Source organism: Eubalaena glacialis, chromosome 18 (genome assembly GCF_028564815.1).
Source record: "Eubalaena glacialis isolate mEubGla1 chromosome 18, mEubGla1.1.hap2.+ XY, whole genome shotgun sequence".
NCBI lineage: Eukaryota > Metazoa > Chordata > Mammalia > Artiodactyla > Balaenidae > Eubalaena > Eubalaena glacialis.
Genome location: NC_083733.1, coordinates 64,578,208 through 64,598,118, shown reverse-complemented (window position 1 = coordinate 64,598,118; position 19,911 = coordinate 64,578,208). Strand labels below are relative to the sequence as shown.

Here is a 19,911-nt window from a genome sequence, read left to right as displayed (position 1 = left end):
GGAATTTTTTTAATGGTGGCAGCTCTCAAGAGTGATAGTCCTGTGGACAAAGGTTCTTCTCCACAACATCCTTTAAGAATGTCACCTCCCATCTCCTATTTTCTCCTCCATTCTTAGAGACTAAGATTCCTATCCTTTCTATTCTATGTATTCTGAGGATCCTTTTTCGTTTTTGCTTTGCCCAGTTTATATTGTTATTGGGTCTCTAATCAAATACAATTTGGGGAAGACAGCTGTGTTCTTTAGGACTGCCTTCCAATGGCTCATTCCCTTCAATGACAGAACACTCTGATTAGTCCACTAGCTCATTCATTCACTTTCCAAATCAATAGATAATTGGTTTTTATTTTTCTGTGCTGGGAAATATAAAATCATGTAAACCAGGGCTCTCCAGTATAACTTTCTAGGATGATGGAAATGATGACAGATTTCTCTCAGTATATACTTTTCAGCCACATAGTCAGCTACAAAGTTTTGCTCATTGTCTATGCTGTCCAATGTTGTACCCACTAGTCACATTGTGACCATCTGAAATGTGGTTTAGTGCAACTAAGAACAGACTGTTGTTAAAACTTTAACATTTAAATAGCAAAATCAAGGAATTTTTAATCTACTGGGGCATTAAAGACTTGGCATTAAAAATAGATAAGACTTGGGCATTAAAAAAATAACTTGTATCCTGAAGTGCTTTAAATCCGTTAAGAGTAGCCCTTGCCGTCCCTCAAAATAATATACAACTTAAACAAGAAATTATCATAACCCCTTGAACCAATACTCCATATCTGCTATGGACTGAATGTTTATGCCTCCCAAAATTCATATTTGGAGGCCTAATCCAAAATATGATGGTATTCAAAGGGGAAATGTGGGGGGGTGGGAGGGATAAATCAGGAGCTTGGGATGAACATACACACAGTACTATAAATAAGATAGATAACCAACAAGGACGTATTGTATAGCCCAGGGAACTCTACTCAATATTCTGTGACAACCTATAGGAGAAAAGAATCTAAAAAAAAATGAATATATGTATATGTATAACTGAATCACTTTGCTGTACACCTGAAACTAACACAGCATTGTAAATCAACTATACTCCAATAAAATTAAAATATTAAAAACAAAAACCAAAATATGATGGTATTAAGAAGTGGGGCCTTTGAGAGGTGACTGGTTCAAGAGGGTGGAGCCCTCATGACTGGATTAGTGCCTTTATAAAAGACATCCCAGACAGCTCCTTTGCCCTTTCCCCTATGTGAGGATACAGTGGGATGGGATGACTGTCTTCTATGAACCAGGAACCCTCATTAGATACCGAATCTGCTGGCACCTTAATCTGGGACTTTGTAGCTTCCAGAACTGTGAGAAATGAATTTCTGTTTTTATAAGCTACCCAGGCTATGGTATTCTCTTATAGTAACCAGAAGGGACTAAGAAAATGTCTATTTCACCTTGTGTACATATTTACATCCTCTTACTAGATTACCTGGTGTGTAAAGGTACCACTTAAAGATAATCCAGTTACCTCAAATCTCTCTCCAGGAGACCATGGGCTTTTTCTGGTTTGGTCACCACTGTATCCTCAGCTTCTAGAACAGGACCCAGTAAAAAGGAAGTATTTGACAAATACTCAGTAAATGAACAAAATGACTCAATCTGAGACTCAATCAAACTGGCTCAATCTAAGTCCATTTGCATAATGTAAATTTCTCAGAGTTTAAGATAGACATCCCAGTTTTCAATTAATGCTTCACCTTGGCCTTCCAGAAACTGAATTGATATATATACGCTCAGTATCTCACCAATCCAATATTAGCCCTGTTGTGGTTTTTTGTTCATAGCAACCTTCCACGTACAAATTATATGTTTAAAAACTTCACCTACTTATTTTCTCCACTTAGTTGAACTCAGGCTTCCTTCATTCGTTCGACTGACACAACAGAGCAATTGATGTGTATGTGTTTGGGTTAACATCAGATTATGCCTCTGTATCAATGCATGTATCTAATTGGATGAGTACACCATGCGTTCCCAGTCTCAGCATTTATACAATTTCTCTCAGTATATACTTTTTCAGCCACCACATAAGCTAGAAATTTTTGCTCAATAATTTATATCTTTTTCACATAGTATGTCTCTGAGTTTTTTTTCCTACTGGTTTTCTGTGACATAAAATAAGATGTAATTGACCACTGAAGGCACAACTACATTCAATGCATTCATAAGGGTTCTCTCCTGTGCAAAACCTCTGTTATCTCCTGCGGGTGCACATCTGGCCACAGGTTGTCCCACTATGACTACATTCCTATTTGCTAGGAGTTCACTTATGTTTACTGATGTCTGAGGAGCCACTGAAGGCACCTGCATAGTCACTGAATTTACAGGGGTTTTCTCCTGCATAGCATCACTAGTCTGTGAGGAGCTGTGACTCTCTGAGGGATGATTTTCCACTTTGGCTGAATCTCCACGTTTCTCTCTTGTGTGTATTCTCTTATGTTTAACAAGGCAAGACATGTAGGCAAAAGCTTTCCCACACTCATTGCAGATATAGGGTCTCTCTCCTGTATGAGTTCTTTGATGCACAATGAGCTTTTGCTTTGTAGTGAAGGCTTTCCCACATTCACTGCATTCAAAGGGTTTCTCTCCTGTGTGAATTCTTTGATGTTTAATGAGACCTGACTTCTGGGAACAGGATTTTCCACATTCGTTGCACACAAAAGGAGTCTTTCCTGTGTGAAATCTCTGATGTGCAATGAGGCAAGTCTTCTGGATGAAGCCTTTTCCACATTCATTGCATATGTAAGGTTTCTCGCCTGTGTGAATTCGCTGATGTACAATGAGATTTCCCTTCTGGATGAAGCCTTTCCCACAGTCACTGCATATATACGGTTTCTCTCCGGTATGGGTTTTCTGATGTATATTGAGCCGTGATTTCTTGAGGAAGGCTTTGCCACATTCAGTGCATTTATAAGGTTTCTCTCCTGTATGCGTTCTCTGATGTTCAGTGAGCATGAACTTTCTAGAGAACGCTTTCCCACACAGGTTACATCGATGGGGCTTCTCTCCTGTATGAATTATCTGGTGATCAGTGAGCCAAGACTTTTTGATGAAAGCTTTCCCACATTCACCACATACATGAGGCTTCTCTATTTTTGGGGTTTTTTGATGCTTGTTGAATTGGGACTTAGAGCTGATGGGTTTTTGGCTTTTGGGGAATTTAATTTCAGTATGAAATTGTTCACTGTCAGCATGGAGACAGGACTTCCCATCACCAGTAAACTCAGCAGGGCTCTTTATTTCATAGCTCCTGCTCTGGGGAAGTAAAGTTAAATCTGATTTCATACTTTTTCCATGTAAGTCAAACATATCATGGTTTTGCCTGAACAGAAAATGAGTTCTGCTCTTATGAACAAAATATTCCAGTGGGTTCTGTTCATGCCATTGTTCTAGTCTCTTCTCCATGCTCTCATTTTGTAAGTGCTCCAGCAGGTGACCATCAACTTTCCAGATTTCTAGGAAAGAGAAGAACAATGAATTTCTTAAAAATACCTTGATGTGGGGCTTCCCTGGTGGCACAGTGGTTAAGAATCCTCCTGCCAATGCAGGGGACACAGGTTCGATTCCTGGTCTGGGAAGATCCCACATGCCGCGGAGCAGCTAAGCCCATGCACCACAACTACCAAGCCTGCGCTCTGGAGCCTGCGAGCCACAACTACTGAGCCCACGGGCCACAAATGCTGAAGCCTGTGCACCTATAGCCCATGCTCTGCAGCAAGAGAAGACACTGCAATAAGGAGCCCTCACACTGCAATGAAGAGTAGCCCCCGCTAGCTGCAACTAGAGAAAGCCCACGTGCAGCAACGAAGACCCAACACAGCCAAAATAAATTAATTAATTAAAAAAAAATACCTTGACGCGAGGAGTCTTTTTAGTGATGTTCCTATTATGTAAGTGTAAATAAAATTCCATGTTTAATGTTCCCTGCACATTGGAACAAACAATACAAACCAACCAAAAGGTAAAAGTAGTTAGTGTAAAACACAGGGTTGGATAATTCAAAATGAATAAATATAGATTTGAATACTTTCTAAATACTAGCCTTGCAAAACATGGAGAGACTGTAAAATACAAGCAATTTCCTGTGAGCAGGAGACCACAGTTTGCAGGGCCACCTCATCCAAACTGGGGAGGGATGGACTCATGCATTCCACAGATCCTTACTGATCACCTCTGTGTACCAGGAACGGTGCTAGTGTTGGGGATTCACAAACATACTCCTCGTGTTCACGGAGCCTATACTGTAGGTGGGTAAAACCACTTTACAGGGCAGAGATAGACACAAGGAAAACAGCTGCAGGTTGGGAAACCTGGCGGGAAGGAGCAATGGAGAGGGAGAGAGGTGGAGGAAACCAGGGCTCATTTTGGAGGGAGACAGGCCTCCCCATGGATCCACTGTTGTGGTCTCCATGAGGGGAATGAAGAAAATGACACAGCGCAGAACTCCAAGCACATCTAACTTACAATCTCCAAAACAGAACTGGTTTCCCAGGCCAGGTCTCCTCCACCTGTCACCTCCAGCACAGTCGCTGCCAAATCCACTCTTCTACTTCACCACGACAAAACTGCTCAGCATTTGTTTCTCTCGCTCACACACAATATCCAACACAATGATCAATCCTGCCTGCCCTCCTTTACAGATACACCCAGAATGGGACCGGCACCCACTCCTTCCACCCTCACGAAGCCAATCACTCTCTCTCACACCACAGGAGTAGCCTCCTACCTGGCTTTCCTGTCCCTCCCCTGCCAGTGCCTGTCTATGTTCTACACATTAGCCAAACGGAACCTTTCAGCACCAATTATATCACATCAAGCCTCCTTTACTCAAAACTCCCTAATCTTTTCTCATCTCATTACGAATAAAATCAAGGTCTTGACATAGACAACAAACTATGGTTACCAAAGGGGAAAGGTGGGGGGAAGGGATAAATTAGGAATTTGGGAGTGTATATGTTACTACGTACACACTACGACATATAAAACAGATAAACAACAAGGACGTACTGTACAGCACTGGGAACTATAGTCAATATTTTGTAATAACCTATAAAGGAAAAGAATCTGAAAAAGAATATAGATAGATTGACAGACAGATAGCTGAATTGCTTTGCTGTACACCTGAAACTAACACAACATTGTAAATCAACTATACTCCAATAAAAAATAATTTGTTAAAAAATCAAGGTCTTGATGTGTCCTTGAAAGGTCCTTACGTGACCTGCTCCCCAACCCACAGCCTCTACCCCACTGACCCTATGTCTCCAGTCATGCTCTCTATGTTCCATCCAAACAGGCTTCCGAAAGTTCTTCAGACACGCTCTTGCTTCAAGCCTTTGAACTTTCCAGGTTTATTTTGGAACACTCCTCACCCAGGGAACCTACTTGCATCCCTCATAGACCTGCTCAACTCACCTTAACAAACAAGATTTTAGGGAGGGATGGATTGGGAGTCTGGGATTAGCAGATGCAAACTATTACATATAGAATGGATAAACCACAAGGTCCTACCGTATAGCACAGGGAACTATATTCAATATCCTGTGATAGGGACTTCCCTGGTGGCGCAGTGGTTAAGAATCCGCCTGCTAATGCAGGGGACACGGGTTTGAGCCCTGGTCTGGGAAGACCCCACATGCCGCGGAGCAACTAAGCCCGTGCGCCACAACTACTGAGCCTGCGCTCTGGAGCCCGCGAGCCACAACTACTGAAGCCTGCGTGCCTAGAGCCCAAGCTCCGCAGCAAGAGAAGCCACTGCAATGAGAAGCCCGCGCACCGCAACGAAGAGCAGCCCGCGCTCGCCACAATAGAGGAAGCCTGCGTACAGCAACCAAGACCCAACACAACCAAAAATAAAAATTAAAATTAAAAAATTAAATTAATTAATTAAAAAAAGAAATTAATACAAATCAACCATACTTCAATTTTTAAAAAAAATCAAGACTTCTTATTCCTAAAGCACAGGGCCAAGTCCAAGCACTCATGATGTAGTCATGCTGCTTTACGTCCCCGAAAGTAATTTTGACCCCAAAACCTTACCATCAACCTTCATCCATTTTTTTCCGCTCGGCCCATATTTATTTAAATGTCAACTCTCATTTGCCCTCTATAAGCAGCATATCCAGAATCCAACCAACACTCACCCCTCCACCCATGCTGCAGCCAACCATTCTCCCTGTCACCATGTTTTTTGCAATAGCCTCCTACAAGGCTTTCCTGCTTGCCCCCTGCCCGCTATGGTCTGCTTTCTATACAGAAGCCAAAGGAATTCCTTGAAAAATGTAAATTATTTCATGTCATTCCAGTACTCAAGAACTCCTCGTGTTTTCTCATCTTATTAGGAGTAAAATCTCGATTCCTTGAAATTGAGTACATGACCAACCTTATCCCCCCCGCCCTGCCCCGCCCGCCCCCACTGCTACTGCCTCTTCGGCTTATTCCCATCACGTTCCTGAAAGCACACTCTGCTCTGTCCACACGGGCTCCTTAATGTCTCTTAAACTCATTCGTGGCGTGGCCTTTTAAGTTTGCTAGCCGCTCTACTTGGAAAACTCCTAACCCGGCAGCCTACTAACTTCCCGCATTTCTTGGCTCAGAGGCACCTTATCTGAGAGGTGTTATCTGCCTAAAAGAGGAGCTCCAGCACCTACTCTTCCACAATGCTGACTAAAGTTTTATCACAGCACTTTTCACCCCCTAGGTATATTATTTGTTTATTGTTATCAATTCCTTAACTCCTTTCTCGTAGACTAAAAACTTGTGATCATTTGTATACTTTTTTCCACTGTTCTTACCTTCCAGCATTAACTAGGCTATCAGAAAATACAGTGGAATGAAAAAAAAAAGAAAAAAGATTTTGAAAAATAGAGGAATGAATCAAAGAAGCAATCACATGTATGGAACACATTGGGGAGAATTTAGGAAAGAAGATGGAAATCTATCTCTTTCTGAGCAAGATGATATCATATCATGGAGATAATGGAAAGAAGAATTTTAACTGCCAGGTAATGTGGTTAGCAGAGACTAAATGTCATCAGGATCCAGTGGGAAGAAAAATGAAAATTTTAGGGAAATGAAGACAATAGTAAGGTCTACAATCAACGAGAAGAAAGTTCAAAATCAGTAAATACACAAAGGAATTAATAATTCAAAGCAGGCAAGAGTTATGATTGGGTTGAGGCTGGAACTGAGAACACAGGATGTTAAAATAACATTTCTAGTTAAAAATTCATCATGAACAGCAGACCCCTTAACAGAAGAGAGCTCTGCTGGTGGGGAACATGTGAGGTAATGCCTGAATGGCCAGGATGGAGGATGCACAGGAGTAAGGGAGAACCTAAACCTCTAGGGTTTCCTGGGAGGGAAGATGATCCTAGGTCCTTGCAGTTATTGGAAACTCAGGAGAGCTGCCATTGAGATGAGTAAATTATACAGAAGTCAAGTCTGTGGTGGAGCACACTGGGGAGAGATCAATTTGGGAGTCTTCTCCAGGGAACTGAAGGAGTTTATTAGCTTGTTAGAATGAAGAAAACTTGGAAGGTTAGGAGATCATTGAGTAAAATGGAAAACAAAACCTTAGGAGAACCTCAGAGCGGGGACAAGGCACAGTGAAGACCAGTTTATTTTGGGGCTTGGCATCCAAGATGGGGTGGATGTGAGGAAGGAAATCAACATTACCAGTGGGGCAGAAAGGTGTAGTAACCAGAAGACAGTGAGGAATTCAAAGTTTTCTCTGTGGAGAGAGGCCTTGGAAGGTGGAATTTCATAGAAAAGGAGGTGGAAGTGTATGAAGAAGAAGGAAAAGATATGAGAACCCGGGGACTTCCCTGGTGGTGCACTGGTTAAGAATCCGCCTGCCAATGCAGGGGACACGGGTTCGAGCCCTGGTCCGAGAAGATCCCACATGCCATGGAGCAACTAAGACCGTGTGCCACAACTACTGAGCCTGTGCTCTAGAGCCCGCGAACCACAACTACTGAGTCCACGTGCCACAACTACTGAAGCCCACGCGCCTAGAGCCCGTGTTCCACAACAAGAGAAGCCACTGAAATGAGAAGCCCATGCACTGCAACGAAGAGTAGCCCCCGCTCGCCGCAACTAGAGAAACCCTGCATGCAGCAATGAAGATCAAGTCCAGCCCAAAAATAAATAAATAAATAAATTTATTTTTTAAAAAAAGATACGAGAATCCTAGGAAAAAGAAAACTATGCAAACAAAAATCAAGATGGCGGTAAAATAAAGAAGAAACAAATCCCAGAAAAGATAGAGTCTTCCCTTAGAAGGGATACATTTTTCTCTAAATTCCTACAAAGAAAAAGAGATTTGGCACTGGGATTTCCACGGCCTGTCGCCTTGCTGGTCTCTCACTCACCTGAACGGCTTTGACAGTGGATTTCATCTTCCATCGTCCATGGTTCTCCTTGACCCAACTTGGACAGTACACTTGGTTTGCTGGCTTGAAAACCTATTCATGGAAAATGATACAAGATTTAGACCCAGTGAATGGGGCGTGGGGTCCGTGAAAACCGCAGAATCCTACCTCTGAGGACAATACAGTTTTCACATTTTGAAGGAAAAATACACCCCTCTGTGAGTCTCCTCTCTTGTCAATACTTCTACTTCACTTCTGACACCAGATATGTGGGTTTTCCACACATCAAGGAATTCTGCGACACCAGCTGACACTGACGGGGTGTCCTCCGATTTAATTCAATTCTGACACGATCTACCTGGTGATAGGGTCAGATAATACAGGTTAGGGGTACACTCCCATAAGACTTCGGCTCCGCTCCTGCATTTCTGGCACCAACTGTAAATTCAGGCTGTTTCCTGGGCTTCTGATCAACCATGAATAGATCAGAGGTTCCCATGACTCCCTTTCTCGGGTTCGATTAATTCACTAGAGCAGCAGACAGAACTCAAGAAGACAGTTTACTTACTAGGTTACCAGTTTATTATAAAAGGATACACAGGGAGCTCAGCTCGGTGCTCTGCGATGACCTAGATGTGGCGGGGGAGAGGGGGAGGGAGGTCCAAGAGGGAGGGGATATAGGTATACATAGTGCTGATTCACTTCATTGTACAGCAGAAACTAACACAACATTGTAAAGCAATTCTACTCCAATAAAAACAATAAATAAAAATTAAAAAATTAAAAATAAATCAATAAAAAAATAAAAGGATACAACTCAGGAACAGCCAGATGGAAGAGAATATAGTACAAGGCGTGTGGGAAAGGCCACAGAGCTTCCATGCTCTCTCTGGGGGCACCCCTCCCCTGGCACCACCAAGTGGCCACCAATCTGAAAGCTCTCCAAGACTGTGCCTGTGGGGTTTCATGGAGGCTTCACTATATAGCCATGACGGATTAAATCATGAGGCTTTGAAATATTTCCAGATATTGCCAAATGTCCCCTGGGAACCAAATTGGCCCCAGTTGAGAACCACTGACCTAATGGGGGAGTGAGCTGGAAAATGGTAAATGCATAGAAAATGGGTGTGACAAGAGACCCTCACAGTTGCTGCTTAATTTTTAGTTATAAATGACCGATTGTTTTGTAGAAACTGTTTATATGCTGTAGCAGATATGGAAATTATTCATTATTGTAGTTAAAATGGTACAAGCTGTGGTTAATCATTTTGTGGTTAAACATTAATCATTGTGTTAATCATTTTTAAAGCATTGTTGTTTGCAGGATGCATATACAGGTATGCAGAGAAGAATCAAACTCCTCTGCCCAAGGACTTATTAAACTATGTTCTAATTGTCAAAAAAAAAAAAAAAATCATCGGGCTTTGGTGATTATGATTTAATCTCCAGCCCCTTTCTTCTCCCCAGAGGTGGGGTGGAGGTGGGACTGAAAGTTACAACCCTCTAAATCATGGGTGGTGAGCTCGGCAACCAGCCCCCAATCTTAGGTTATCAAATGGCCTTCCAAAAATCACCTCATTAACATAAACTCAGATGCGGTGGTAAGGGTCCCTTATATGAATAACAAAAGACACCCATTTCTCCTTTACCCTCTTATAACTTAGGAAATTCCATGGATTTTAGGAGCTCTGCCAGAATTGGGGATGAAGACCAAATATATATATTTCTTAATATAAATCACAGCATTATACACAGCTACAAAATAAAGGCGTTTCTCTCAAGAGAAAGGAGAATATACCCACTTCTCTTGGGCCAGAGACGGGACTGAGAATCTACTGCTTCAGAGCATCACAGACAATCCAAAGCTTTCAGAAGCTGAGAAAGGAAACCCCACTGACTGGGGACCCTCTCAGGGACCCAGGGGAGCCGTCCTCACCCACAGACAGTAGGTTGCTATAGTTCTCCAGCATCACATCCCGATACAGGTCCTTCTGAGGAGAGGCCAGGAGCTGCCACTCCTCCCACGTGAAGTCCACGGCCACATCGTCAAATGTCAGGGTTTCCTGTAATAAAAGTGGTGTTTAATGAACTGATCTCTTTTTGATGATATGGAAGAAATGTTAAAGTTTGTCTTCTCATTTCCACTTTATAGGCTAGATCTGTATATCTAGGGGGTTGTTTGTTTTTAAGACACATGGAAGAAGCAAAAGCCTAATAAAATACTAGGATCCAACTAACTGTAATTGTGTAGTCAGTCATCCATCCATTTATCATTAGCCATTTCTTTTTTTTTTTTTTTGGCCGCGTCGCATGGCTTGCGGGATCTTAGTTCCCCGACCAGGGATCGAACCTTTGCCCCCTACAGTGGAAGCACAGAGTCTTAACCACTGGACTGCCAGTGAAGTCCCTCATAGACGTTTCTATAATATGTAGAAGTTAAATCTTCTTGTTAACCTAGAACACCACATTCATACATACATACATGTATGTGTAAATATATATATATATATATATATATATATATATATATATATATATATATATATATATGTATGGGACAAACGTATATGCCAGTGGAATCGGGATGACTGTGTCTTTACAGCCAGTCAATCAGAATCTTCTGGGAAGTGACTCAAGATGCCAGAATTATAAGAAACTAAATGTTTAATAAGCATGTTTAAAGTGTATGAAGAAGAAACTTATTTTTTGATAAGTGTACTTTGTTATGATTTCAGCCTTTAAATATATTCTTAAGTCAGTTGTGTAATGAACAAAAATAAATGCAATATATTTATTTTGCCAGGAAATAAATTGCCAGGAATTCCCTGGCAGTCCAGTAGTTAGGACTCCACACTTCCACTGCAGGGGGTACCAGTTCCAACCCTGGTCAGGGAACTAAGATCTGCAAGCCATGTGGTGTGGGAAAAAGAAGAAAGAAAAGAAAAGAAAACAGTAGATTAAGAATTCAGATTTGGGGACTTCCCTGGTGGCACAGTGGTTAGGAATCCGCCTGTCAATGCAGGGGACACAGGTTCGAGCCCTGGTCCGGGAAGATCCCACATGCTGCGGAGCAGCTAAGCCCGTGTGCCACAACTACTGAGCCTGCACTCTAGAGCCTGGGAGCCACAACTACTGAGCCCGCGTGCCACAACTACTGAAGCCCGTGTGCCTAGAGCCCGTGCTCCACAACGAGAAGCCACCACAATGAGAAGCTCGCACACCACAACGAAGAGTAGCCCCCGCTCGCCGCAACTAGAGAAAGCCCGCGTGCAGCGATGAAGACCCAACACAGCCAAAAATAAATAAATAAATTAATTAATTAAAAAGAAAGAATTCGGATTCGAACATGGAAATCAAGAGTCAGACATACTGCAAAGCCTGAGAAAACAGTCCCCATAGAACTGCTCTTGCTTCAGACACCGGCTGCAATTTCTGGCGTCCCCAGGATCACCCTCACTTCAGAAGCAGGCTACAAAGACACCCAGGGTCCCCAAGACACCCTTAGATGCAATCATTAGCTAGAATGACTCAGACAACTAACAAACCCATTCGGGAACAAAGGAAAGAATAAAACAAACCAGAAGTCACCTGGGCCTGAATCATTTTCTTCTGTTTTCTGAAAACAGCTGGCAACAAGGAGGCTCTGTCGCTGTGTCTTCTGGATCTGCTCTAAATTCTGTTCTGTCTTTAATCAAGCATGTCCCCAGTAATGCTGATACCAAATCCTGTAACTTCTTCCTCCTTCTACTGATTCTTTTGCTCCTGGAGAGTCAGGACCTGTGGGTTGAGGACAAAATTCAAGCTGGGGGTACATTTCCTCTGGGCCCAGATGCTAACTCTGGTTCTGGGCGCTCACCTTAACCCAATGCCTACAGCATTGCTGAGTGTCCCCAGAAGACTGCTGCCCCAGAAGACTTTATTCCTCTGGCCAAAAAGCCTAAGCTTCTGACTGTGGTGGGGGTATTCCTTTATTCCGTGAAGTTGAAGTGGGGTGACTGTCAGAGGGGAGGAGGGAAACGAGATCCATCCCAGCAGCAGGCCTCAGGAGCAGGAGAATCTCAGGCAGCTCAATTATACAAAAGGGACCGTATGGGAGGAGAGGTGCTGGGCACTGCTTTCCTTTAAACCGTGTGCACTCAGGAACCTCCTCAAACGTTTTTACACACCCTGTGAGTACACACACTTCAGTTTGAAAACCAATGTACTGGGCAAACCAGAAGCATTCTCTTATTAAGCAATGATGATAATACCTTAGGCGGTTTAAGGTAACATTTTTTAAAAGTACACAATATTGTAAATAAATTGGAAACTGGTAAATAAAGTTGAGATGCTTAAGACCCCTGTCAGAGAAGAGTGTAAAAGTACTAATCAATGTAAACGTTTGACAAAGAAAGCTTCCACGCTGTATGTAATTTCTAGTGTCATGGTAAAAACTAACAATTGTCTCAAAGTACATAATTTCCATCCTAATGGAAGGGGGAAACAGAATGAGAAGAAATTCATTCAAAACAAGGCAAAAAAAGAGAAGAAGGAATAGAGAACTAGTGGGGCAAATACAGTACACTTAGATGACTATTTTAAAATAAAACATACTAAGAATTATATTCAGTATAAACAGAACAAGGAATCTAGTTAATTACACAAAACCCAATAACATGCTACTCTAGGTGACATGTATGAAACATAATGATATGGAAAGCTGGAGAATAAAAGGTTAGAAAAAGAAAAACCATGGAAAGAGTTACCACAGACACTTTGGTGTATTCTCAGACAAAATGGACCAGAAAGCCTAAACATTACTACAGAGAAAGAGAAATGCTTGCTAGTAAGAGGTTCAATTCAGCACATGATAGAAATTTGCAATTTCTATGCATCTAATAATATTGCTTTGAAATATATACAGCAAAAATGGACCCAAAAAACCAAGAAGAAATAAATCCAGACTAACGGTTGAAGACTTAACACGCCTATCCCATTAACTGACAGAACAAATAGGTCACCAACAAACAAAATTTATAAACAAAATCATTTTGAAGAATATAAAAAAATATGATAAGTAGGAATACTAACAGAAATTTTAACAGACTTAAATAAATGGAAAGATGAACTATGAGTACGATTCAGAAAACCAAGCATTTTAAAGACGTCATGTCAACCCACGCACCTATGGTCAATTAATCTATGACAAAGGAGGCAAGAATATATAATGGAGAAAAGACAGTCTTTCAATAAGTGGTGCTGGGAAAACTAGATACTACATGTAAAAGAATGAAATTAGGGCTTCCCTGGTGGCCCAGTGGTTGAGAATCTGCCTGCCAATGCAGGGGACACGGGTTCGAGCCCTGGTCTGGGAAGATCCCACATGCCGCGGAGCAGCTAGGCCCGTGAGCCACAACCACTGAGCCTGTGCATCTGGAGCCTGTGCTCCGCAACAAGAGAGGCCACGATAGTGAGAGGCCCGCGCACCACGATTAAGAGTGGCCCCAACTTGCCGCAACTAGAGAAAGCCCTCGCACAGAAATGAAGACCCAACACAGCCATATATAAATAAACAAATAAATAAAAATTAAAAAAAAAAAAGAATGAAATTAGAACATTCTCTAACACCATACACAAAAATGAACTCAAAATGGATCAAAGACCTAAACGTAAGGCTGGACACTATAAAACTCTTAGAGGAAAATACAGGCAGCACACTCTGTCATAAATTGCAGCAATATCTTTTTTGATCCACCTCCTAGAGTAATGAAAATAAAAACAAAAATAAATGAATGGGACCTAATAAAACTTAAAAGTTTCTGCACAGCAAAGGAAACCATAAACAAAAAGAAAAGACAATCCACAGAATGGGAGAAAATATTTGCAAACCAAGTGACCAACAAGGGATTAATCTCCAAAATATACAAACAGCTCATGCATCTCTATGTCAAAAAAACCCCCCAAACAACCCAATCAAAAAATGGGCAGAATGGGACTTCCCTGGTGGTGCAGTGGTTAAGAATCCGCCTGCCAGTTTAGGGGACACGGGTTCGATCCCTGGTCTGGGAAGATCCCATGTGTTGCGGAGCAACTAAGCCCGTGCACCACAACTACTGAGCCTGCGCTCTAGAGCCCGCGAGCCACAACTACTGAGCCTGTGTGCCACAACTACTGAAGCCCATGCACCTAGAGCCTGTACTCCACAAGAAGAGAAGCCACGGCAATGAGAAGCCCGTGCACCACAACAAAGAGTAGCCACTGCCCCCTGCACCGCTCACTGCAACCACAGAAAGCCCGTGAGCAGCAACAAAGACCCAACGTGACCAAAAATAAATAAATAAATAAATAAATTAAAAAAAAAAAACAATGTATTTAAAAAAAAAAAAGGGCAGAAGATCTAAATAGACATTTCTCCAAAGAAGACATACAGATGGCCAAAAGCACATGAAAAGATGCTCAACATCACTAGTTATCAGAGAAATTCAAATCAAAACTACAATGAGTTATCACTTCACACTGGTCAGAATGGCCATCAAAAATTCTACAGACAATAAAAGCTGGAGAGGGTGTGGTGAAAAGGGAACCCTCCTACACTGTTGGTGGGAATGTAAATTGGTACAACCACTATGGAGAACAGTATGTTCTCTTTTTATATTTTTTAAGAGAACAACCATGTGACCCAGCAATCCCACTCCTGGGAATATATCCAGAAAAAACCATAATACAAAAAGATACACGCACCCCAATGTTCACTGCAGCACTATTTACAATAGCCAAGACATGGAAGCAACCCAAATGTCCATTGATACAGGCACGCATAAAGATGTGGTACATAGATACAGTGGAATAGTACTAAGCCATGAAAAAGAAGGAAATAATGCCATTTGCAGCAACATGGATGGACTTAGAGATTATCATACTAAGTGAAGTAAGACAGAGAAAGACAAATACCATATTATACCACTTATATGTGGAATCTAATTTTTAAAAAATGATACAAATGAACTTATTTACAAAACAGAAACACACTTGCAGATTTTGAAAACAAATTTATGGTTACCAAAGGAGAAACATAGAGGGGAGGGATAAATTAGGAGCTTGGGATTAACACACACACACTACTATATATAAAATAGATAACCAACAAGGACCTACTGTATAGCACAGGGAACTCAACTCAGTATTCTGTGACAACCTATATGGGAAAAGAATCTTAAAAAGGATGAATATATGTATATGTATAACTGAATCACTTTGTTGTACCCCTGAAACTAATACAACATTGTAAATCAACTGTACTCCAATAAAACTTTTTAAAAAATAAAAATAAAGATGTCATTTCCCCCAAATATATATATATAAATCCAATGAAACCTCAATCAAAATCCTAAGCTGATAACTATATCCATCTATCAATTATGAGGACTTAAAGTTACTTTAGTTATGACAGTACAATATTAGTACAATGATAGACAAATGGAACAAAATCAAATGCTTATAAACAGACTCATGCATATATAGAGACTTGATAACAAAAGTACCACTACAGAGAAGAGGGTAAGGATGTCTCTCTTTAAAAATGGTGCTGGGACAATCAGATATTCATGCTGGGGGGTGGGGGATTCAGAGAACAATGTTGAACGCCATCTCACAATATACACAAAAATCATTTGGGGGGAGAACTGTCAATTTCAGTGGGAGAGGCAAATTAATAAAAATTTCAGGGGATAATATAGGAGAATCTCTCAATGATATTAGGGTATGGAAAGATATTTTAAACAAGCTATATATGAAGCACACCATAGGGACTTCCCTGGTGGTCCACTGGCTAAGACTCCGCACTCCCAATGCAGGGGGCCCGGGTTCGATCCCTGGTCAGGGAACTAGATCCTACATGCCGCAACTAAGACCCGGAGCAGCCAAATAAGTAAATAAATATTTTTTTTAAAAAAGAGTTCTCATTCAAAAAAAAGAAAAATGAAGCACAACATAATGCAAATTATATTCCGCTGGAGGAACTGGACAGCCACTTTGGAAAACATTTTGGCATCATCCATTTAGGCTGAAGTTATACACATCCTAAGACACAGAAATCTCACTCTGAGGTATACATCTAAGTTATATATCTATCCCCCACTAAAATAAGGACACATTTGAACCAGAAGATATGTAAAAGAATTTTCGCAGCAACATTATTCATAACAACCCAAACTGCAAGCATTACAAGCTTAATTAATAGTAGAAAAAACTGACATATATTCAAACTATGGAATGCTATTAAAAAACAATGTTTACCCAGCTTGCAAACTAAGAATACTTTCTACATTTTCAAAGGACTGTAAAACAAAACCAAAAAGCAATGTGAGAGACCTTCTGTGTCCTGCAACTCCTAATATGTTTACTGTATAGATATTCATACAATATGTTTGCCTGACCCTTGTTACAGAGGGGAAAAAAACCCCAAACAAAAACAAAAAACAAAACAAAACCCCCAAAAAACCTCTGTGCAAAAGCATGAATAATTCTTTAAAATATTGAGTAAAAGAAGACTGACAGTTAAAAAAAGCTGTATAGTAACACTGACATGTAGTTTAAAATAGGTACAACTAAATAAAATACAATGATTAGGAATGATTAATTTTTTATATGATACAACTATAAAGACTTAAACTGCTTGGTATCTCAAACAGGATGGTAATTACCTTTGAATATGAAGATGTAATATAATTGGGAAGTGGCTCACAGAACACCACTGGGGTGCTGGCAGTGTTCTGTTTCTCAAGCTGGGCAATGACTGTTTTATATATACCCATTAATTTTATACTGATTAACTTGTAGACCTTTTAAATTAACAAGTAAGTGAGGACTTCCCTGGTGGCGCAGTGGTTAAGATTCTGTGCTCCCAATGCAGGGGGCCTGGGTTCAATCCCTGTTCAGGGAACTAGATCCCACATGCATGCTGCAACTAAGAGTTTGCATGCCACAACTAAGGAGCCAGTGAGCTGCAACTAAGGAGCTGGTGAGCTGCAACTAAGGAGCCCACGTGCCACAACTAAGGAGCCCGTGAGCCACAACTAACGAGCCCACCTGCTGCAACTAAGACCCAGCGCAACCAAAATAAATAAGTATTAAAAAATATATAAATGGAAGAGATGAAAAAGCCTGTTCTTTACACAGAGAACAGATTTGTGGTTGCCCTAGGGGAGGGGGACTAGGAGAGGGATGGATTGGGAGTTTGGGATTAGCAAATGCAAACTATTGTACATAGAATGAATAAACAACAAGGTGCTGCTGTATAGCACAGGGGACTATATTCAATATCCTGTGATAAACCATAATGGAAAAGAATATGAAAAAGAATGTATATATATGTATATATATGTATCACTGAATCACTTTGCTGTACAGCAGAAATTAACACAACATTGTAAATCAATTATACTTCAATAAAATAAGCTTTTTGAAAAAGCCTGTTCTTTAAAAAGACCAACAACACATATCCATTTGTAGTGAGATAGAAAGAAACCTGGTGCAAATATAAAAATATAAGGAATTAATAGGGGACATAACAGATAAAATAGACATTTTTTTTTTTTGCCCTGAAAGAATACAATGAACTTTTTTATTTCGTTACATTTGAAATCCTGGATGAACTCATAATTTTATGATCCTTCCATCCTGGAAACATGTTAACTCCAGACCATCTAGCAGGTGAATTTTAGGGTAGGCAACAGGACACAGATGTCCACTACCACCCCATTCACTTTCCTCCTTTGTACTGGAGAGTAGAGACAATGCATTGAGATAAGAATGAATTATAAACATTAGAAACTGGACAGAAAATTAAGGTTATATTCAGACAACATCATCATCGACGTGGAAAAAGAGACGCAAGGAATTACTTATGTAAAAGACAAAACGTTCCCCCCATAAATCCCAAGCAGATTTTCACATATACTGCTGGCTGGAACTGCACTATATACCTAAGCTCATTTCATACTAATTGATCTCTAGCAACGGGAACTGAAACCACCAGGATTAACTAAGACCAACCAGTACTGGCATATGGGTCACGCTACCAGAAGGATGGATAACTAAAAACAGAGATTCTATTAGCAAAGAAAAAGGAGGGAAAGTTTGTCAGGCAAAAAAGCAACAGTGTCCACTGCTATATATTAAGTGGTGAGTGCAGGCGTTGGCAAACATTTTCTACAAAGGGATAGATACCATACATTTCTACTTCGAAGGTTAAGATCTGTCACAACGTTTCAATTCTGCCTTCGCATTGCGAAAGCAGCCATAGACGATACGTAACAGACGGGTGTGGCTGGATTAGTCCCTCGGTCTGCAGTTACTCATCCCCCTGGATAAAAGCCTAAAAAGCAGAAGGTTTCGAACTCCTCTCCTGGGCTGCACCACCTTCCTTCCCAGCGGTGGAGGCTGGAACCTCAACGAAACCACCAGCCAGGCGTCCAAAGCTTCAGCCCTCACAAGCCTCTTTGTACCACAGACACGACACACTTCTTTATTAATCCGAAACCTGGACCAGATATCCCCACATGATGACCGTCCACCCTGGCCTCAACATCACTGAGCCCCACATTAATTCCCAAACCTGAAGCTGTTACCATCGTAAATACCACCTGCATCCTTTACAGAATGATCCGCAAAGACCCCCCTATACCTTGCCAGTCAGGACACGGTCGCTGATCTCTACAGATTCTTAACCGTTTTAACGACTCCCCACCAGAGTACCCCAACCACAGATAGACGTGCCAGACTCTGCTGGTTCCTGCCAAATACCTCCACCTTGGCGTTTCCCACCAGACCCTCCAATAATTCCGTGAGTCCACACTTCACCATTTCCACCCTGTAGGAGTCACGTCACGCTGTCATGGACACACCTCTCGTGAGAAAACACACACACACACAAAACTTCAAGGGACAAATGCACACACTGACCCGATTTTCCCCAGCCCACAAGGAGAGTCTAAACGTAACCTTCCGCGAACCGCTTCTACTTCTGGACCCGTCGCCCAGATTTTTCGCCCGCCTACGGTGGCCGAAGATGATCTGAGGCGTTTCAAGAAAGGCGGATGAACGGATTCCGGTATTTCCCAGAGAGGCAATATGTCCGCGCCCAGCTCTCCGCGGCCCCAGGGGGCGGCCATGTTGGGACACCTGACGTACAGAAGGCCAAGGGGCGGGTTTGGGGCCGGGAGCCCTGGATGGTCCGGAAGGTGAGAAGCCGCTGATGATATCTCATTTCCTGGCACTTCGACTCTTCAGAAAATTCTCAGGTTTTCAAAGACTCGAGGTCTGCGAGGCAAATATGGAGCTACCTAAACTGCGTTCGACGGACTGGGCAGGAAAGTAATATTGCCGCGGCCTTTATTTTACACCTTGTATTAAAAAAGGAGGGGGACGGGTTTCCAAATGGACCAAGAGTTCCGCTGTCGGTATAGCAGCAGAGAACGAATTCCCGGAAAGAGAAACGGCAATA

The 19,911-nt window shown here is 41.6% G+C and overlaps 2 protein-coding genes across 7 annotated transcripts in view; both read right to left on the bottom strand.

The window, feature by feature from the left end:
• LOC133078681 (zinc finger protein 350-like) overlaps positions 1–19,438 on the bottom strand; it is a 30,898-nt gene extending 11,460 nt beyond the window's left edge. Inside the window, exon 1 of one of the 2 annotated variants that reach the window (XM_061173830.1) lies at positions 19,371–19,438. The gene's annotated coding sequence lies outside the window, so the exon portion shown is untranslated. Of the gene's footprint in view, positions 1–8,429; positions 8,480–19,370 lie in introns of those variants that run through there. The other variant, XM_061173827.1, reaches the window with a different exon arrangement.
• The window catches only part of LOC133078651 (zinc finger protein 615-like), a 68,251-nt gene continuing 49,385 nt past the window's right edge, over positions 1,046–19,911 (bottom strand). For 2 of the 5 annotated variants that reach the window (XM_061173783.1, XM_061173784.1), the window contains exons 3-5: positions 10,366–10,492; positions 8,430–8,522; positions 1,046–3,512 (exon numbers count right to left, since the gene is read on the bottom strand). In XM_061173783.1, the coding sequence (XP_061029766.1) occupies positions 2,152–3,512; positions 8,430–8,522; positions 10,366–10,492 (1,581 nt within the window). In that variant the 3' untranslated portion in view covers positions 1,046–2,151. Of the gene's footprint in view, positions 3,513–8,429; positions 8,523–10,136; positions 10,493–12,017; positions 12,207–19,911 lie in introns of those variants that run through there. The other 3 variants (XM_061173785.1, XM_061173787.1, XM_061173786.1) reach the window with 3 other exon arrangements.